Consider the following 21,697-nt stretch of genomic DNA (forward strand, 5'->3'; position numbering starts at 1 on the left):
TTAATACGAGGCCCAGGCAAATGAAGAGAAGGTTACAATGACAAAAGTTTGGGGATACTTGGAAAGTAAGGAGTCATTCTGGAGGAGAGAGATACCCAGCATGGCGCACAGAGCAGTGACTCTGCCCTAGTCTGCTGGGCACAGCAAGAGGAAAGCAGAGCGCCCAAAGAGAGTCACCTTTGGTTTCACAGATCATCACATTGCTGAACTCGCTCTCCCCTCCTTCGTTGAAGCACTGCATCTTAATGTCGTAGGAGGTCTCTGGCTGCAGGTGGCTGATGGAGTGCCAGTATCTATCCCCTGCAGGGGAGCGCGACAGGGTCAGACGTGGGGATGACGCACGTGGTTTGCTTGCCCCCCACTGGAGGCAACGTTCTCGGTGCCCACCCACGGGAAGGAGGCAGGTGGGTTATGACCTCGACGACCCCACGTATGTCATGAAAGAGCCAGGGGTGTGGGGCACGCCAGCCCAGGCTTTCTACTTTCACCAACTCCTAGACCCCCCTGCCAACAGAGGAAACCGTCTCACACACGCGTCTCTCACCTTCCACCACGTCCTTCTTGTAGTCGCTGTCGTTGTCACTGTCCGTGGGCCGGTAGTAGATATAGAAGCCATGGATTGGGGTGTTGTTGTTACTTGCTGGAATATACTACAGGGAAGAAAGAAGAAACGAGTTGACAGCGGAGCGGAACCACTGGTGGGTGGAGATTCTGCCCCGGCTGAGAGTTTAAAATTCACTGCAGACGCGGACCAACATCTCGGATGATCTCCCCAAGGCTCTCTGGACAGCGCTGTAGCCATCACTCGTTACTTTATTTAGCCTAGGAGTCCCCACCGTTTGGAGACAAGAAACACTGTCATTTCTTCAAAGACTTCAGTCCCCCCTGAAGCTTGCCGGGTGTTGTGAGGCTGAGTCTCTCTGGCCCAATTCCCAGGTACTCAGGTGGAGCAGCACTTAACGGGGAGGCAGCTCAGGGTGAGCCAGGGAGAGAGGCGACGCCTGCCCGCCCGCGCTGCAGCGTCCAGCGCCCGCCCACCGCGACGCGCAGCCCCGTGTTCCTGCCGCCGCCGCAGCGGGCCACTCACCATCCACTTCAGCATGATGGTGGTCTCGTTGACGGCGTCGGTGAAGGTGATGTAAGGGCCTGCCACGGGCCTCTCGTACACACGGCCGCTGTAGCCTGACACCACGTAGGGCCGGGAGGGGGCGCTGGGCTCGCTCTCCCCGAGCATGTTCAGAGCCCGGACTCGGAACTTGTAGGAGGTGCCTGGGGAGAGACGCTCACTTGACCCGGGGCTGGGAGACACCATCTGCCTCCTCCTCGGCCCGTCCAGGCTCAGGACCTGGAGGGATCTTTCGGGCAGCTCTTCCCCCAAAACAAGCCCCGAAGGACTCAAGCACTCCTACCCTCATTGGGAAGGAGCCACACAGAGAGAAGGGAACCCTCCTGCACTGTTGATGGGAATGTAAATTGGTACATCTGCTAAGGAGAACAGTATGGAGGTTCCTTAAAAAAGTAAAAAAAATAGAGCTACCATATGATCCTGCAATTCTACTCCTGGGCATATATCCTGAGAAAAACATGGTCCAAAAGGATACATGCACCCAATGTTCACTGCAGCACTGTTTACAATAGCCAAGACATGGAAGCAACCTAAATGCCCATCGACAGATGAAAGGATAAAGAAGATGTGGTGCATATACACAGTGGAATATTACTCGGCCATTAAAAAGAATGAAATAATGCCATTTGCAACAACATGGATGGACCTAGAGACTGTCATACTGAGTGAAGTAAGTCAGAGAAAGACAAATATCATGATATCCCTTATGTGTGGAATCTAAGAAGAAAAAATGATACAAATGAACTCACAAAACAGAAACATACTGATAGAGAACGGAACGGTTACTGGCGGGAAAAGGGGGGGGGTAGGGATAGTTAGGGATTGTCAGGGATTGACGTGGACACAGTGCTGTATTTAAAATGGAAAACCAGCAAGGACCTACTGTGCAGCACAGGAACTCTGCTCAGTGGCAGCGTGGATGGGAGGGGAGTCTGGGGGAGGATGGATACAGGTATAGGTATGGCTGAGCTTTACTGTGCACCTGAAACTGTCACAACACTGTTAATCGGCTATACTCCAATATAAAATAAAAAGTTTAAAAGAAATTATGTAACAACCTAAATGGGAAAAGAATTTGAAAAACAGATACATGTATATGTATAAATTGTGCTGTGCACCTGAAACCAACACATTGTTAATCAACTATACTCCAATATAAAATACAAAGTTATAAAAAAAAAAAAAAAAAGAAGAAGAAGAAGGAGCCACACAGGAGGTGGCTGGGGACCCATCATGGAGAGAGGGAGGGAGAAGGAAGGGCTAGTGGGACTGAGGCAGCACGGCCAAGAGTGACCGCGGGAGCCTGCTAGTGGGTGGAGGATGCGCAGAGAGAAGGCCCTCCGAAGCTGCCCTTCTCCTCCAGGGGCCCAGCGAGGGCAGCGGCCAGGGCCCTACCTTTCTCCAGGCCTGTGATCTCCACCGAGAGCCGGGAGGGAGGGATGGCGCTGGTGGCCAGAATCCAGTCCCCCACCTTCTTCAGCTTCTTGTACTCCACACGGAAGGACTGGATGGGGAAGCCGCCGTTCCCGCGGGGAATCCAGGTCACGTATACCGAGGTCTCCGAGGCCATGGAGATAGTGGGCCTGTCTGGAGCTTCTGGGGCTGGAGACCGTACCCCGGGGAGGAAGGAAGCGGGAGGAAGGCGCATGATGAGAAGATGGTTGTAAGTGACTAGACGTGGCCTGTTCCTGACAGGGGCCAGCTCCACCCCCCAGCCCTCACGCCCTGGTGGCCGCGTCACATCTTCCTGGGGCTCCCTGGGTCACTTTCTCCCGGGAGGAGCCCTTGAAAAGCCCCAATCCATATCTCCATAACGGGGGAGAGGCCAGGAAAATGTCACAAGCACTCCCAGCCTCCCAGAACCAAGAGCCCATTTACCCTGCAGCAGTGAGCCTTCTGAGGCGGTGGTGCTGGTTCTAGTTCTGACTGCGCGTCCCCCCAACCCTTGGGCGGCGGGGGGCTTACGGGACAGGCGGCCATGGTCTGGCTGGCTGCTGCTCTGGGGGCTGGCTCCAGGGTCATCTCGCTGGATCTGGTGCTCCTTGCTGGCTATGATTTCAGGTTTGGGCCGCCGTCCTGGGTAGAAATGGGTTGAGATCAGCACGAGAGGGAGTGTGCGTTAGCTCTCTCTTTCCACAGAGTTCCTTCTGCCCGAAGCCCTGCCAGGGGGTCTGACAAGACCATGCAAATAACAGAGGACACTGGAAGTGTGGTCTGATCTCCAGCTCTGCCTGACAGTCACGGGATTGCACGTGGCCCCTGAGTACGAAAGGGGCAAAGGGATGCCAGAGGCCAGCTGGTGCCTCTCCTGATGGGAGGTGGGACCTCAGCCTGGGCACGCAGACCGCAGGGAGGCAGGAGCTGAAAGGAAGGTAAAGTTCAAGGTGAGTAGCTGGGGCAAGGGGGGGCAGGGCTTCCTACCTGGCCTGGTAGGACGGCTCAGGCCCACGGAAACCCCAAGCTGGGGGCAACACTGGACCCTTACCAGTTCGGAAGGTGACCATGGCCGTCTGGCCTTCGCCTGCACAGTTGTAGGCTGCCATCTCCACTTCGTACAGGCTCCCAGGGTCGAGTCTGGTGAGGGTCAGGCGGTGCTGGCTGGCTGGAATGCCAGAGGTGGTCCAATCGTCAGAAGAGTTTGTGACCTGCTGGAGAAGGTGGCTGGCATAAGGACCAGCATCTTGGCCTGGTGCTAACGGTGGGCTGGAGTTCGCAAGGAAAGCAGAATTGAGCCCAAGAGGACAGAAGGAAGGGAAGGACAGTGGGCCAGGTTGGGGGAGGGGTGGCCCCACAGAAGGCAGATCGACTCTGCTGGCTCTGGGACGCCCCTCCTCAGTGGGACAGTAAGGTCAGGCGCCCTGATCCCTCATCTAAAAATCCCATCACAGAAAACTCAGTGGGGAAGGTCCAAAGGTCTGACTGACATTGCTGAGAGTTTCTCCGAAGACCACCTCTCTCTTTCTTAAAACCTCCCTATTTGACTTTCTTTCTCCTTGGTCTATTTAAACCAAACAAACACAGCACCTTCAGCTTGTATTCTGATGAGATGCTGGTGAGAAGGCTAAGTGGCAGCACCAGGAGAGGTGGCCACATTTGCTGCGGGCTCACCGTGTGCTAGCAAAGCGACTAAGCACGTTACACGCACCGCAGAGTGCCTCCATGACAACAGCCCAAGAGATGGGTGTGAACACTGCTCCCACCTCACAAACGGGGAGACTAAGGCTTAGAGAGATGAGTGCTTTGCCTCAGACCACGTTCCCAGGGAGCGCGGAAACCCTGACTTGACGCCAGAGGGCAAGCTCATCATGGTAACCTACCCTAGAGAAAGTCCGGGAGCCAGAAAATCCTGGGTTCAAGTCCAGATTATGTCTCTTATTACATGCAGGTTACCAGCTGTGTAACCCCGGGCACGTTCCCTAATCTTTCTGAGCCCTAAGATTTTCTTTTCTAAAATGACGCCAATCAACTCTCTCAGGTTATCCTGAAGATAAAACCTGATGATTTACGTGACCTGTCAAGCACTGCCGCTGCATGGTAGGTTCCCAGCAGGTACCCGCGCTCCACGCCCGGCCCCCACCTTCCTCTGTTCAGTGCTGAATTCAATTCTCCTTTTTCTCTCCTGCCCTCAGGCCTTGCTTAGAACTTAAAAACCGTGGATGAAGTGTAACCATTAGAGATTAATTTTTAATGGCTTCAAATTCCTAACTCATTTAAAAAAAAATAAATAATAATGGAGCTCCTAGCTTCCGGACAGGTGTTGCTGAGAGGCTGCTTCAGCTCACCCACCTCACGTTTCAGGACACAGACGTCACTGCTAACGGTGCACATCTCCAAGAGCCTGCTGGGGCCTGAAGCTGTGGTGTGCGGAAGGAATTAAACAGCTGGTAGGAAAAGCTCTTATCCCCAAGCAGAATATTCCAAAGTAGAACAAAACCTACTATTCAAGGGACAGGGATGGTCTGGGCTCATTCATGTCAGGCTTCCAGGATTTGTTCCAAAGGGAGACGTTTTTACAAACTGAGAATCCCCAGTGGTGCTGGAAACCCAAACACAGTAGCCCAGACTCTGCAGATGCACCAGGAAATGACAACTGGCTTCATGCATGTGAAAAAGTGAAAATGAGTTGAATGACTCCCAGTCTCCAGAGGCGGGGGAGCTGAAAAAATACAACCCAAATGCCGATTTTTGCTTTCAGAATCACTTCTTGTGTGGTGACCTTCAAGACATGTTAGTCCCACAAGAACAAAACTGCTTTCAAGACATAACTGTGCCTTGGCAATGTCCACCTAACAGCTCCACGCACCCCACAGGCCAGAGCCTGACAGAAGCCAGGCCCAGCGGGACAGTGTCCTCTCACTTCCCCTGTGCCCCTTCTCCCTCGGCCTCCGAGTGCTGGCCTCACTTCCACTGGCTCAGAAATGAGAGTGAGACATGGAATGGTAATTAGTCACTGTCACGCCCACCGAGAGGGTGAATGCGGCCTCAGCCTGGCGTTTCCGGATCACCTCGTGTGGCCTCTGCCAGCCTGCCTCTTGGTGAGGCAGTTTCACGGCCACCTACTGGCCCGAAAGACATGCCTCTTGCCCTCATGCTCGGTCTTGTCTTCTGAGGACCACGAGCATTTGGCCTGCCCCAATCTTTGTCTCCAGCTCAGTGATGGAGGTGTCCAGTTACACGGGGAAATGAGGAGTAGGACCAGCCCTGCCCCATAACCTGGGCTGAACAATACTGCTTTTTGTTAAAAACTCATCCACCCCCTTTGCCGGCTGCCTATGAAGAGGCCAGCAGGCCGAGGGTTAATGAGAAACTGCCCCCCTCTCGACCCCCACCTAGGAGGCAGCTTTGCCATAGGTGCCTCTGTGGATTTGTCCTGACCGGAGGTCTCCCAGGAGAGCATGTAAAGGGTGAGAAGAGAACAACGGGGCTGTTGGGGTCCAGAGCAGGGCATGGCTTCTGCAGAGCCGGCACCTTTCACTGAGTATCGCTGGTTTTGTTTGTTTTTGGAGAGGGAGGAAAGCTGATAAATGCTTTTAGTTCCAATTCACAGATTTTCCGAATTTTCTACCAAGTGCAGATAGCACTTTTATAAGCCACAAATATATACATGCATAATAAAACCCAGCATTTATGACACATTATTACGTATCGAATAAGGTTTTTAAAAATCCATTAAGAATCCATTTCTGTCGAATGGCCTTAGCAAGAAAACAGCATGCACCTGGGATAAACAGAAATATTTTCAAGCATATTAAAAGGTATTTCACGTCCCTCTCCCCTGAGGGTAACAGCAGGTGAGAGTGTAGCCTTGAACGAGGGTGGCAGCCTGGGGGCCCGTCTTGCCTCAGAAGGCAGAGTGTCTAAGAGATGGGGCTGGATCCCGTCAGAGCCAGAGATTCCCTCCCTGACAGCTCCCAAAATATTCCCCTGGACAGACTTTCTTCTGTCAAGGAGAAATAGCTGAGGTCTGAACAACACGATGTGCTTTAGCTCAAATGCCTGCTTGTCAAACTTGAGCCAGGAGGAATCCTGAGAACTGAGGCGGTATTTTGCAGCCCTCAGAGAAAACACTTGTTCACAAATATTTGTTGTCCTGGCTCTAGAGCTAGCTTGCCACGCCAGAGTTCCTGCAGGTATGCACCCAGCAGCGCTTACTTAGATTAAAAAACAAAACGAAACAACATCAACAACAAACGGCAGAGGGGAGGATGGGGCAGGTTAACAGGGGGCCTGTGAAGCCCCTCGGGACTAGAAGCTGGAGCGCGGGGCTCGGACCTGCAGGCACACCCACCGCTTTTTCCTGGGCCTCCTAGGGCCCCAAATGCCCATCTCACAACCAGCTTCCTGGGGGGTGGTAGGAAAGTACGCTGGAGGGAAGAGTAGGTCATGGTCAGGGGCTCAGGGGAGACGGGCAGCGGGTGGAGACCCCCGGCCGGCCTCACCAAGAGGCGGGCACAGTGCCAGACGCCATACCTTGCGGTGTTTGACCACGTAGTAGAGGATCGGCGCCCGGCTGCCGCCCTCGTGCCGCGGCCGCCACACCAGCTCGTACGAGTCAGTCTTGGAGGTGCGGGGCGAGCTGAGGATGACAGGCGCCTCAGCAGCAGCCACCTGGCCCTGCTCCCCGGGGCACCGCGGGGGCGCTGGCTGCGCTGACGCCGGGGGCCTCAGCAGCCCCGGGGGGCCCTTCGACAGCTGGTCGGGGCTGCCGGGTCTGGACGGAGGCGCGGGAGGTGGGGCAGTGGCCGGCTTCGCATCCCGCCCTGGCCTCAGGGTGGTGCCTGGAGGACCGAGCAGGAAGGAGAAGGTAAGGAAGAGCCGTCAGTCCCCTGGCCGCCTGCTGCGCTGTTGCTCCCACAGGGAAAACGGAGAGAAATCAGAGGGAAGGACTACCAGCGCAGGAAAGCCCTCAGCTCAGGACCTGAGGTGACCATCAGCCCACCTGCCACAGAGCCAGGCTCCGTGGAGACAGTGGGCTGTGCCCCTGCCCGGCCGGGAGGGAAAGGCACCCCGACGCCCCCTGCCCGGGCTCCCTGCTGCTGGCTGGCTCCCCTGTGTCTGCGCCAGGTGTGTGTTAGTGAACGATTTCAGTGTGCTCCCGAGGTGCAGGAACCTGTGTCCTCCTCCTCACGTCTGTGCGGGTGTGGGGGTGTGTCCCCCTCCCGTGGGGTCCACACCACACCACAGTGGGCCTCTTCCTACTCCACTGCAGGCACCTGGAGATGTGAACTGCACATGTAAATGCATCTGAGGTTCTCAGAGGCAGGAAGGGCCACACCTCCTTTAGGAAGTGTGCCCAGACGCTGCCAACACTAGTTTCTGCTACCTGACCTCCTGCACAGGAGGCTGGCTCCTGATAATTCTGGTTCAGTGTTATTCCTTGTTGTATTTTTCTCCAGTGGATTCTTTGGTAAGTTTTATTTCCTCCCTAGGAAAGTTTTTAAGGGCAGGGTCTTTGCTGTGTTTCTCTGCATCCCCCACATTGCCTAGCCCAGTGCTGAGCAAACAGGAACTGCTCAATCCATGTAGATGTCAACTGAAATGAAATCAAACTAAGAAAGACAGACGTGCTTTTCTTTGTGCTAGACCAGTGGTTGTCAAACTGGGTTCCACGGAACTCTAGGAAGCCACAGATTCTGCAAACTGGTTTAAATTTTTTTTCAATTTTTAATATACAACAGTTAAATGAGTCATCTGCACTACTGAAAATTTGCACTTCTCACTTATTAGGAAGTTAACATAAATTTGAACTTACAACTAAAAGCCACTTTTATTTATTTTATATACAGGGGGTTTAAGTTGGATTTCATTTGACAAGCGGATTCTATAAATGTTCAGTTAGAATCTCAGACCCTCGGGCTGCACTCACCTGGCCTGGCGGTCCTCAGCTGGACCACGGCATGGGCACTCCCGACTTCATTCTCGGCCATGCACTGGTAGACGCCTTCGTCCTCGGGCCCCACGCGGACCACCCGCAGGGCCCTCGGGGACAGTCGGAGGCGCTGGCTGGAGGCGAGGGGCACAGCGTTCCTCAGCCACAGCACGGAGGGCGGGGGGTTCCCGCGCACCTCACAGGTGAGCTTGGCGCTCTGGCCCCAAGGGACGACCAGCTGGGACAGCTCCACGGTGACCTCGGGGGGTTCTGCCGGGAAACCAGAGCAGGGGTGAGGAAGGCTGAGTCCTTCCGTCCAGGCCCAGACAGGCTGGGGAGGGGACTGCTGTCGGGAAAGGCTCCCTCCTTCCCATGACGTTGGTAGAGGAGAGGAAAGGCCCCACGTCTCCTCCACCAGAGTCACGACAGGGAAGGGCTGCTGGGCCCCTACACCCTGGCCCCTGGCATCCAAAGCCTCCTACGCTCTCAGTTCTCCTCCATCACTCACTCAGCACGTGACCCTTCACAAGGCACGTGACCCTGACTGAGCTTCAGATCGTGAGCCTCTAAGGAGGCCGTGCAGATGAGAGAAGGCCGAGGAGAAGGTCTGCAGGAGACACTCACCGAACACCTGGACGCTGTAGAGGATGACCGCGGCCCCGGGATCCCCAACCCCATTGTCAGCCATGCAGCGGTAGGTCCCCGAGTCCTCCTCGCTGGTGGTGTCGATGAGGAGGTTGCTCAGCAGGAAACGCGTCTTGTTGTAGCTGGCGACACTGGACCCGTCCTTGGCCCAGGTGACCCTTGGGGGTGGGATCCCACTGGCCACACACTCCAGGATGAGACTCTGGCCTTTGGTGACAACGATGGTCTGGGCCTCCGGCGGGTAGATGATGCGGGCGGCCTCAGCGGTGGAGCCTGGGGGTGGGGCAAGGAGAGGAAGGACAGCGTGTGAGACCAGATGATGCCGGCGGCCTCAGCGGTGGAGCCTGGGGGTGGGGCAAGGAGAGGAAGGACAGCGTGTGAGACCAGGACTGGGTGCAGAGGATCCCCTCCGCCCTGCTCCGGGTGGCCCAGCCCCAGGAGGCAGCCCGGAGAGTGCGGATTAGAAATCAAATAGCTCTTCAGGGGCTCATGACCTATGTCAGGTGGGGCAAATCACTAATTCCCCTGGGCTCTGGCTTCCTCATGGGAAATAAGGTCCTCCTGCAGGGAGCTGTCACGAGGAAGAAATGAGACAGGAGCAGGGAAGCAGCAGCGTCAACACGGCACACGCACCGTTAACTGTGTGTCTGGCAGAGAGAGAAAGACGAGGGGGCAGACAGAGCAACGCCGCAGGTGGTGCAGGTGACGGTCCCCACTGCTCTCAGCAAGCGCACTCGGAGACCAAGGACGAGGGGCAGACAGGATTCACCGTGTCCCACAACCCCCACCCACATGTCTCAGGTCCCGAGTGTCCCTCACAAGGAGACACCGTGCTCACCTGGCAGCGAGCGTCCTGCCGAGCTGAGCAGGACCTATTGTTTAAAGATTGGCATTTTCATGTCCAAGAGCAAATCAAGTACTTCGTCAGGGGCTCAGCTGAGGAAGCAGAGCTTTTCTCAGTGCTGGGGGTGGAGGGGGAACTGCACAGAACCGATGGAAAGGCACGTTGTTCTCCTGCGTGGGGCCTTCCCCAGAACCCGCAAGGGGCACACTATGGGTGATTCTGCTTTACGTGCCAACCAGGGGGCAGACCCAGTGCTTTCAAGAGGGAGGCCCTCTTGAAGAAAAAGGATACAAAATGACGGATACAAAATTAGGTGAGGGAGGGCCCACTGAAGTTTCGCTTCATTGGCTTCGGGTACATCTGCCTCTGCCACCAGCTCTAAAACCTAACTCCCCATAGGATGTCACGGCCACTAAACATATGCAGGCGGGAGCCTAGAAAGTGCCTGCCACCTAGGAGGTGCTCAGGCGAGGCAGCTGTCTTCATATAGATGTGGGAGCGGTGTGAGCCTCCAGGGACTTCACCACAGGCAAGGGCGGGGCCCTTCCGCGCAGACGGAGCAGGCACAGGCAGGCCTGGTGGCCTCACACAGCCACAAGTGCACCGGCATCTGTCCCACCCCGGCCCGTCCCCGCTGCTTCCTCTGAAAGTAGCACAGTAAATGAAAGCGCTCAACAGACAGGAGTCAGGGGCCGTCCCCCACGGGGCTCTGATGTGACCAGCAAGCTTGGCCACCTCCCCCAGCCAAGCCCGAGGGCCACGTGCACAGAGAAGTGGGCACCTGAGCTGGCCAGAAGCGAGCGGACCGTCCCTCACCTCGGCTGAATCCTGGGTCCCGGATTTCCCTCTGGCCCCAGCCCCCGCCCCTCCATCAGCGAGAGCCCCACCCCCCGCCCCGCCCTTACGGCGCACGCGCAGCCTGTCGCCAGAGCCGGAGGTTTTCACTTCCTGCGTCACCGGGTTGTAGGCGGCACACTTGTACATGCCCTCGTCCTCCTGGCTGGCGTTCACGATCTGGAGGTTCCCCGATGGCATGATCAGGTAGTTATCTGCGAAGAGGACAGGGATGAGTTTGGACCTAGAATACTGCACTCAGCCGCTCCCGCAAAGGGTAGGGGCAGGTAGGGCACCAGCCGGGAGCTGTACACCTGCATCCCAACCGCCCCAGATGAAAATGCTGTTCTCCCCATAAAACCTCACACCAAGTGGGACGGAAGTATCGGGAGTGACACTAACCAGCCTACCACCAGCCTGAGCTCATACACAGGTCTGTGGAAGAGCATCCTATAACTTTTAAGAGAGCTTGGGTAGCACGGAGAGGAAGCAGGATTTGGGGTCTGCCAGACCTGCACGCAAGCCCTGGATCTGCCACGTACTAACTGTGTGACCTCGGCCAACTTAAGTAACCTCTCAGATCCTGTCTCCTCATTTGTAAAATGGCACGTGTGCTGCCTCAGAGCCATTACTAAGGACTGCGAGGCCCGTGTTGCATACATGGGACATGAGCTGATGGTTCCTGCAAGGCACCAGGAAGGAGGGAACTGACTTTAGAATTTCCCATCAGTCTGTCATGGTCACAGCTCTGAGCCGTCTCACTGATGAACGTCTGCAGCTGGGCAGGGACATTCGAACCCCCAGCCCCCACCCTCTCCATAAATACCACTGAAGCCCTTCCCTCTGCATCACTGGCCTGCTAGGCTCTGTCTGCTTCTGGACCAGGGGTGCCATGGGGGTGGGGTCCCAGGGCTGAGTTCAGCTTCTTTCCACAGGAGACAGATTCACAGCGGCTGCATATCTGGCGACTGGAATGGTGTTTAGCTTCCTGACAGGCAAAGCACTGGTCATCAGATTTGAGCTTTCTGGTGGCCTGCCCTTGGCAATCTGGATGTCCCTGCAATCTAAGCTCACTGAATCTGGTGCCTGCCTATCACTGGGCTGCCCTAGGTGTGAGCTGCTTAGACAAATGCCAGATGGAAAGGAGAAAGCCCTTGACTCCTGCGGGATGGGCAGGCCTCCTCTAGCGGCTACTGCCAGGCTTCTGCTAGGGACAGTAGACATTCATTCTCTTCTCCGTCTCCGGTTATTTCTGAGTGGCAGGATTAGGCATTTTACCCTTAAAAAATAGGTTTTTGTATTTTCTATAGTATACACATACTCCCCTTTCATAACCAGAAAGTTAACAAAAGTATTTAAAAATCTCTAGGACATTTAAAAAGGTATACATTTTGGGGTGTGGGGTCCAGCCATACGGTCTACTTGGCTTTGAGTGCAGGTCAGTTGTGGGAAGAGGCTGACTTGGTCTTGAGAGAGATCTTCTCTCCCTGCCTGCACTCTGTGGACGAAAGCTGGGTCACCCCTGGACCAGCTGTCGTATCCACTGAGCAGGAGGCTGTGATGGTTGAGATAGCTGCATCACCCGGAAGACGGGGAAAGGGAAGATCTCAAGTTCCACTAAGAAGACTGCTGTGCTGTGCCGGGTAGAGCCTCATCTCCCACCAGGGAACCCCACAGCTCCAGGAATGTCTGGTCTGTGTGTGCCTGGTGACAGGGAACTTGCCCAAGGAGAGTCTGAACCCCGAGCTGAGAGCGCTGATCCAATGGCAGCAACTCAAAAACATCTGCCGGGGCCTCAAAGGATGAAGAGATTCCTCATGACAGGTTCAGGGGACCTCCACAACAGAGGCCAATCCCTTTAGCATCCCGCAGGGCTAAGTATCAGGGTAGCGGACAGCTGATGAGCATGGGGAGGGGCCTGCTGGCATCCTTACCGGGCTTTGGGAGGCACTGCAGAGACGGCCAGCGTCCCTCCTGGCCCCGGCTTCTGGGCTCCTGCTTGTTCACTCACCTCTGGAGGCCTCCAGCCACTCCTGTTTGACGCTGTATCGGACCTGGGCTTTTGGGTGGCTCTCGGGAAGGTGGCAGGCAATGACCGCCGTGTTCCCCTCATCCACTTCAATCACATGCTGCACATCTAACTTGAAATCCTGGAGATCTGTGGAGAGAAGGGAAGGGGCCGGTTGGGCCTCGATGGAGGAGAGAGGCAGACAGTGCAACATTTCAGGGGGCGCTTGTGCCTTGGTCTCTGTAGTCACAATCAACAGCTGCAAGAGCCTCACACACTGGGGGGGTCCTCAGGGGGTGCTCTGAGTGCCTCCTCCAACCTTTTGTTGTCTAGAGGACCTCACAGGAGGGAATGTGTGGCCCACATCACTGCATGGGAATTCAACTGCGTGTACATAAGCTGGGGGGATGGGGGCATGTAGAGAATTCCATCAAGTGGTGCCTGTGACACGGACACGGGGGCAAGTTGGCTAGGCCTTTTGGCCCCACTGAACCTGGCTAGAAATGGGTCATGCTCAAGCACAGATGTCCTGGCACAAATCATGGAGACTAAAAGGAACAATGACAGAGAACGCTTATGTCTTTTCTCCAGTTCAATCAAGACTAACCTCCTTCTCAGACATCCACAGGGAAAAGTGAAAGGCCTGAGATTCTGCTCAATTGCTAACCATGGTTACAACCAGAGGCTGAGTCCTGCTACCCAGGAGCTAAGCGGTCCTCCCCTAGTATCCTCGGGGATTGGTTCCAGGCGCCCCAGTGGATACTAAAATCTGCGGATGCTCAAGTCCCTTATATAAAATGGTGCTGTATGACGATTACGGTTGGCCTGCTGTATCCTTGGATTTCCCATCTGCAGGTTCGGAGGGCCGGCTATGTAACGTCATGGCTAATTCTTTCTCGGGGCTGGAGATGGAGATTTGTGGACGCCTGGAGGGTTTTCTAAGGCAAAGAGGGATGTCCCCAGTGTGGCTTAATGGCAGTGGAATGCAGGGGAGCCAAGGGTCCTGACATCAGCCTGCAGTCTCTCCTGACTTAGCTTGGTGGCAGGAAGACTGGGATTTAAACTGGAGAGGATCGAGATTCATCTGCAACAAAAGCAGGATGTTTCCTAAACAAGCTAACAGTCCAAACAACAACACTCTCTTTGTTTGAGCCAAATCACTGATGTTGCTGAACAAAATGGGCCATTTGTGCAACAAAACCGCATTCCAAATTTTCAGGATTGTGGCTGAATTTAAGAGAGGAAATAAAACTAATAGAGAATAAGATAAGAGAGATGAAAATATTTACCCACACACGCTCTCCATAAAGGTACTTAGAAAGCCCTGGAGGCAGCCTCTGTGTGCTGACCACAGCACGTCCTCCTCTGCTCCTGAGAGCTGATACCATCTCAGTGCAACTGCATCATGGCAAGACTCCACCTGCCTGTGTGCTTGGTTCCCAGACAAGGCAACAGGAGTGGGTGGGAATCAAGTTTCTCACTGAAGACATGAGGTAAGTACCAAAAACAAACTACTGTCACCAGAGGAGAGCCCAGTGATCAAGGCACTCAGTGAGGTCAGGAGGTTTCCCACTTAATGGAACTTTCTAGAAATTCTTAGTCAAGCCAAGCCACAGCAGAACAGGAAAGCCCTTTGATGTCTATGAAAGGATCACTGTCCCTTTGATTCTAATATTTATTTGTCAACTTTTTAGGGGCAGGGACCAAATCTTGTTCATCTGTGTGTCCTCTGGACCTAACCCACTGCCTGGACCAAGCAGATGCTCAGCGAATGCTCAACGACCACATGAGTGATTATCTTGGAGCTGGGCCCCTCAAGTCAGGAACAAGATGCCCAGGCATCTTGTCTGTGAACTCAAATTTCATAGCTGAATTGGGTCTACGTTATGAGCTCCAGGGCTTAGCACAACAAATTTTCTATGAAGCTCTTATCCAAGTGTGGCCAATCTTTATCTGAATGTGAATAGTTTGAAAATAGAATGCTTCTTGAGTGATGACTTCCACGGTCACAGGAAAGAGGTAAAATAGGTCTAATAAATGTGGAATAAGAAATAGATGCTGTTGGTCAGGACAGGATGGCAGAGTGGAAGACCTTGAGCTCACCTCCTCCCGTGAGAACACCAAAATCAAAACTAACTGCCGAACAACCATCAATAAAAACGGGCCGGAATCTACCAAAAAAGCTATTCTACATCCGAAGACAAAGAAGAAACCACAGCAAGATGGTAGGAGAGGTACACATGAGATACAATCAAATCCCACACCCAGGTGGGCAAACCACAAACTGGAAAATAATTATATCTCAGAAGTGGTGAGGGTTCTGGGCCCCACGTCAGGCTCCCCTGTCTGGGGGTCTGGCATCGCGAGGAGCCCCCCAGAGCATCTGGCTTTGAAGGCCAGAGGAGCTCGATCGCAGGAGCGCCCCAGGACTGGGGGAAACAGGGACCTACTCTCAGAGGATGCACACAAGGTCTTGTGCGGACCAGGACCCAGGGTAAAAGCAGTGACTTCATAGGAGCCTCGGCCGGACCCACCTGCTGGTCGTGGAGGGTCTCCTGGGGAGGCAGTGAGTGGCTGTGGCTCTCTTTTGGGACACAAAAGCTGGTGGCAAACATATCCGGGTACTCATCTGAAGGCTGACATCTTGCTTGGGACATTAGCACCAAGACCTGACCCGACCCAACAGCCTGTAACCTCTAGTGCTGGGACGCCTCAGGCCAAACAACCAACAGGGCAGGAGCGCAGTCCCACCCATCACCAGACAGGCTGCCTGAAGACTTCCTGAGCCAACAGCCACCTCTAGACATGCTCCTTGACACAGCCCTGCCCACCAGAGGGCCAACACCCAATTCCACCCACCAGTGGGCAGGCACCGGCCCCTCCCACCAGGAAGCCTGCACAAGCCTCTAGACCAGCCTCACCCACCGGGGGGCAGACACCAGAAGCAAGAAAAATACAGTCTCAGAGCCTGCGGAACCAAGTCCGAAAACACAGGTCAGAACGTACCCTGAGACCAGCTGGTCCCTGGCCATCAAGTGATGAGAGGGGAGTGTACTGCTGGAATGCACAGGACATCCCCTACAGAGGGCCACTTCTCCAAGGTGGAGAAACATAACTAACCTTCCACGTACATAAAAAGACAAATAAAAGTTTAGCCAAAATGACACAACAGAGGAGTATGTTCCCGATGCAGGAACAAGATAAATCCCAGAAGAACAACTGAGTGACGTGGAGGTAGGCCACCTACCAGAGAAAGAGTTCGGAGTAGCGATCGTAAAGGTGATCCGAGAACTCAAGAGAAGAATGGATGCACGGTGCAAGAAGTTACAAGACGTTTTAAACAGCGAATTAGAAAGTATAAAGAACAACCAACCAGAGTTGAAGAATACAATAAACTGAAACGAAAACTGCACTAGAAGAAACACATGCTGTTCACTGAGCAGTGTGGCAAAAATGACGACAGAATGCCTGATTCATCTCTGTGGCCCCCCTTTCACTTTCCAGGCTGAACAAGGGGTTCCTGGGGGTCAAGGTGAGCTCTCTCATGGATTCCTTCCTTTGGGTGGGTGCAGGGCCTTCTGGGCTTTTAAAGAATTATCTCATCATTATTTAATTTTGGGTTGGTAATATCCAACTCTAACTAAACCGCAGACTCCTAGTGGGCAACCTATTCGTTTTGCACTCCACGCCTCCACCCCAAGTCCCGCTGCACAGTCTCCAGGATGCACCATGCTCATTAAGTCCGTGTCGAGTGAACAGTTTGGAAGGCTGTGCCCAAGGCCAGCTTCGTGGGCATGCAACCTGTGTAGCTGCACCAGGCCCTACACTTAGAAGAGGCCACCACTTGGTTTAATGCTCTGCTGTCACTGCCTTGAAATTCTAAATAACGCTTGACCAAGGGACCTCACATTTCCACTTTGCACTGGGCCCCACAAAATATGTAGCCCAGTCCTGGCTGAGCCTCTCAGCCAAGAGAGTGGATGCGTTTTCTCCTAGAGGTAAGGACTGTGGGAAAGGGTGGACAGCCCAGGCTCAGCGTGTTCTAGCCGGATGGATGTTGCTGTCTGCTTTTCCAAGCAAGGCACTTCAGCAATGCAAAGGCCTTAATCCTCCCCAGCAGAGCGTGTGCCATACCTGCCAAGTCAGGAGGCTCCCCACAAAGCAAGCTGTGAGCGATTGTGAGCGCAGGGGCATCTGGAAAATTCCTCAGTCGCTGAGAAGCACTCTCTTGCATGGTCTAATAAATCTAAAACTACTCCACCGAGAGTCTGAGTTTTTGTTTCACCCTCCTCCTTTACCTCATTCCAAGAAAATCTGCCTCAAGCAAGAATATACTTAAGCCTAACAGATCATTTTGCAAGAAAGATGTGAGCAACTGAAAGGAGTCTGGCATCAGAATGCCATCTCCAGCTTAGCCCCAGGCTCCTGCCCCGCTGCAATTGAGGGCTTATCCTTGCACAGAGCACGCTCTCCTCCATGTCCCCACCCCACTGACCCAGCGCTAGCAAACACTGTGCACCCTTAAGCCCCTCTTGGCGCCTCTGCATGCTCTGATAATCCACTGCTGGGCTGGAGACAGTGGGCTGTGCAACGGGGGAGGCCCAAAGCTGGGCACCGGTCAGCCATGCGGCCGGATGGCCCCTCTGTTCGGATGCCAACATGTGCGCAGCAGCCCATGCGGGCAGGACCCAGGACACCCCAGCTGGGCTTCCAGCTCCCCACAAGGGCTGACTGGCAGGCACATCTCCTGGCTTCAAAACAAATAAGCAGCAGTTTGGTCCTTGGCCCTGTCCCCCTAAAGCTTAAACTTTAGCTATTGCTTCACTAGACAAATGCTCCCAATTTGGCTGCTGGAGCAAAAGTTGAGTTTCACTAAGGGATCAAAGGCAGAGTAATGAAGTGATGAACGATCTGAAAATCAGAGCACCCCCTTTTCTAGTATTGTTGGGCAGGAAGGAGGCCAGGGAGGGGTAGAGGCTTTGTGATCGATAATAGCCTAATCAGCCACCAGATGAGAGGCAGATGCCGGGAGATCTAGTTGGCTGCATATGAAGGAAACCAGCCTGTTCTCGGGCCTCTTTGTCTGCAAAGCCGGTTTCCTGGCAAGTCCCTGGGCTGCTCAGAGTGCTCTCGCTGGGAATAAGGGGTAGGCCCTTCAGTTACAAATGGGGTTAGCAGGCCTCAGGCCTCGCTGAAGAATGACGGATCAAGTTTCACGGGGGAAATGGTTTGACAGGACACCTGCCCTTGCCTGTTGGCTGGTGTGTTTGAGAAATCCATTAGAGGAATGTTTTTGCAGCTTTAATCCTCTTACCTTCCTCAGACCCCTCTTTTGCATCCCCTCTTTGTGTATTCTTCCAACTATTTTATGAACTCCTCTGCACTAATCAAATGCCACGAGGCCCACTCTTGTTTCTCAGCTCCAACAGGTCAGAAGCCCTGGTCTTTGCGGCCATCTCTGAGTTTACAGACCTTCTTTATTAGTCACAGCACTTTGTGCTGAGAAAGCCCATAACATCTTAAGCTCCGTATGGAATTCTGCCCAGTTCCTTGCCTTCTAAGCACTCAATTTCTTAACCGAACATGTATATTCTGATATATCACTTCCGTAGGAGCCTTGGATACAGATTACAGGGATCTATTCAGACACAAATCATGTAACATGCTCTGAGTTTCCGCTTCACATTTACAGGGTACACCAGGCTCCTACCTTCTTGGCCGTGGGGAGAAAAGAAGGAAAATAAAAACTTTTAGAGGCATGTGGGTGTGGCTGCTGTCACCAGGATCACATGTAAAACTACAAATTGACAAGTTTCATCTTGAGCCCCTTTTGAATTTCTTTCTCTCCACCTTCTAGCCTGGATCCTTCATGAATAAAAGGCTCAGTAGATCTATTCATTAAATTACAACATTTAGTGTGTGTCTGTGCATCCTCACAACACAAAATTGTCAAATCTTAATTGTAGGCTCATCCTCCAATTTTTATAGACTTCACATGTCCCGTGACACGGTCCAGGGTGCCTCAGTAAAATGCCCCCAGTGTAATCAATAAACCTAACCTTTACTTTCAAGGAGTTTCCTTGTTTGATCCTCTTCTCCTTGAGTCCTCCATTAGGCTGCAAATTAAAGTTCACTTCTGCTTAAGAAAGAAGTCAGGGAAGACGGCGCCTCCAGGTGGAGGCTGCCCGGAGGGACGCGCGTCCCCTTCTCCACGAGCGCAGCTGAAGGACCGCAAACATTCTGGCTTTCCACCCAGCCGGGCCTCTCTCGTGTCTAGTCAGCCCTGCCCTACGCCCCTGCCTGTACTCAGGGCCCACAGGACCAGCCTGCACTCGTCTGCTGAGGCTTGGACGGGCTCCAGCAGGTTGCGGGGGTACCGCACTGGGCTCACTGGGCAGAGCTGCTGGGGCGGCTCAGCAGCCTCCACTACTCTAGCCCCAGCGCTCCTGGCCTCAGTCACTCCCTGTGCTGGCTGGCTGCGTCCACGGCCAGTGTTACAAGGCACAGAAAGAGCTCACCCAACCGAGTTCCCCAGTGATGTGTGGACCCCGTGGCCCATCCCTGAACCCTTTGAAAAGGAGGCAAAAGTGCAAAGCAAGTAAAACTAGGAGCCCGTGGCTCACTGCTCTACAGATAGGCTTGGAGGTGGTGTCTGAGCAGGCGAAGGGTCCTAGGCCCTGCCTCCCTGTGTGGGCTCCGGCAATGCAGGGGCTCTCCTGTGTCCTGAACTGCTTCACTGATGGGCAGAGAGTCCCAGCACGACTCCAGATCTCCAAGTCACCTGAGGAGCCATGGCTTGGCATGACCCCAAGATCAAGCGTCTGAAAGAAACTGCTCTCCAAGTGGAAAACCATGGTGATGGACTCCAGAAGCGGAGTGGAGGCTGGAACCTGACACTGCTGCCGTTAGAGGTGGGACTGCCTGGCTCCTGATGAGTGGACGGGGTTGACTGTGGGATGGGCAGGCCTCTCAGAAGTCATGCATTCTAGTAGTGACTAAGCCTATTACCAGTCTGTAGCCCTGGCACACAGACCACGGACGTCAAATCCAACCATAGCCTATAAGACTGGGCAAAATCAGCATATTCTGCAGTCGGCATTTGGCATAATACCATCCCTCCAGTCATGACTGATTCCTTCACACAGCCAGCCAGAAGCTGCAGAAGATACAGAAGTAGTTCCTAACCATGGGAACTTTAATAGAAAAGACAGTTAAAACAACACACGAAGCAGGATACAACAATTCACAAGAGTGGTGTCCCCTAGCATAGCCTCTGTCACCTTCACCAGTGTTCCAGCTTAGGTTAGGTTACCTCGATCTCCAGAGCCACTTAAAAGGGGGTTGACAGTGAGTACTTCTCCCTTTGTAGGTTGGAAGAGTGGATAAATACATTTGCTCTCTTTAACATGTTTTTTCTGCCTGTTCAATTGCATAAATAATTTTGGCTCCAAAGCTCTCTCCTGACAGCCATGGAGACATGACATGAAATCTCTCAAACATACCTTCTGATGAAAGCAAGGCATGCTCTCTTTTATTTAAATAAAGGCAGTTTCTATGAGGGGGGGAACCTTTGCAGATGCCAAACAAGTTAGTTGTTAAATCCTGTATTTCTTTTCTTTGGGGTTAAGGTGGGATGTGCACCCCGATTTGAGCAGTGGGAGAAAGCTGAGGATGGGGAAGAGATGAAAGAGCCAGGGGGAGAAGGGCAGAAAATCAAAGTCAAGACTGGAGGTGGGCAGGACAGGAGAGAGGGCATGAAAGGAGGAGTGTGAGAGGAAGGAGGAGGAAAATAAAAACAACCTAGTTTGCAATGTCATTAAGTGATTTGCAGTAAACTGGCCTAATACTTCAGGAATTTCTTGGCTTGAATCAATTAAAAATATATTAAAAAAAAAAAAAAAAGACATACAGGAATGAGAAATGTTACTAATCCCTGAAAACAAGTCAAGGATGGGAGCCATTTATCCACTGAGTCTGGCAGCCAGATGAACAGAGAAGATGTCTGTAGACCATCCCATTTGTTTGCCTCCAGTGCTGCTGTGAGGTAGGGCTGGCTAGCAGAACTGGGGAGTTTCTCTTGGACTAGATGAAGGAATAAAATGGTTTGAAAAAATACACTGGGGAAAGAGAGGAGGAGGAAAAAAAAGATTTACTTGCCAGCAACCCACATTACACATATTTCTCTGATCAACCAAATATAAACTAGAAACTCAGCAATGGGAAAATTAGTGTGAAGCCCGGTGGTCTGGACTCATCAGAGGCAGAGCTGTTCCTGGCACGGCCTTTGGCCAGCTGGCGGCCTGTACAGGAAGAGACAGAGGAGAGGAGACGGAGGCCCAGGCGTTCAAAGGAACAATGGACGTGAGCCCTCCAGCATGGCCCTTACAAGCAGAATTCTAGCTGGGAGAGGCAAGGGCACTGTCTGCAGGCCAGTGGGGTCCACAGTGCTTCCCACTCCACCCCCCCCCCCCACACACACCTGGGAACCACGCCGTCCTAAAAGCAGTAGTGACTACCCATGCTGTCTGCCCACCCTCTCTGTGTCCCGTGAGGGGTCTGGTGGGACACGGAGCCACATCCACTGCTGTCTTGCTTCAAAGGCTCCAGAGCTTCCTCTAAAGATGCTTTACACTTCTGACATCCATCAATTCTTCTAAACCTTTCCTGAATCTATTTGTATCTTCAGCCTGTTTATATCCCAAGATGTTGCATCATCCTTTCTTACTGACTTCCTCAAAACTTTTACTGTATCATAATTGGGTGAAGAATTCTTTGATCGCCTTCTGCATGCCCTTTTTGATCTCTTTCTAGACTTCAAACACATGTTATCTGGGAGCCTGCCTCTCCCTAGACATTTGCCGAAGGCCTAGC

At 53.3% G+C, this 21,697-nt stretch overlaps 1 protein-coding gene across 16 annotated transcripts in view; it reads right to left on the reverse strand.

The window, feature by feature from the left end:
• The window catches only part of BOC (BOC cell adhesion associated, oncogene regulated), a 76,894-nt gene that overhangs the window by 8,973 nt on the left and 46,224 nt on the right, over positions 1-21,697 (reverse strand). For 6 of the 16 annotated variants that reach the window (XM_057696299.1, XM_057696300.1, XM_057696301.1 and 3 more), the window contains 11 exons: positions 12,830-12,976; positions 10,890-11,033; positions 9,120-9,413; positions 8,493-8,765; positions 7,097-7,404; positions 3,612-3,774; positions 3,005-3,202; positions 2,522-2,728; positions 1,088-1,269; positions 545-650; positions 178-300 (listed from right to left, as the gene is read on the reverse strand). In XM_057696299.1, the coding sequence (XP_057552282.1) occupies positions 178-300; positions 545-650; positions 1,088-1,269; positions 2,522-2,728; positions 3,005-3,202; positions 3,612-3,774; positions 7,097-7,404; positions 8,493-8,765; positions 9,120-9,413; positions 10,890-11,033; positions 12,830-12,976 (2,145 nt within the window). Of the gene's footprint in view, positions 1-177; positions 301-544; positions 651-1,087; positions 1,270-2,521; positions 2,729-2,753; positions 3,203-3,611; positions 3,775-5,190; positions 5,283-7,096; positions 7,405-8,492; positions 8,766-9,119; positions 9,414-10,889; positions 11,034-12,206; positions 12,721-12,752; positions 12,977-16,960; positions 17,078-18,885; positions 19,065-21,697 lie in introns of those variants that run through there. The other 10 variants (XM_057696312.1, XM_057696311.1, XM_057696313.1 and 7 more) reach the window with 10 other exon arrangements.

Source organism: Hippopotamus amphibius, chromosome 10, assembly GCF_030028045.1.
Source record: "Hippopotamus amphibius kiboko isolate mHipAmp2 chromosome 10, mHipAmp2.hap2, whole genome shotgun sequence".
NCBI classification, from domain to species: Eukaryota; Metazoa; Chordata; class Mammalia; order Artiodactyla; family Hippopotamidae; genus Hippopotamus; species Hippopotamus amphibius.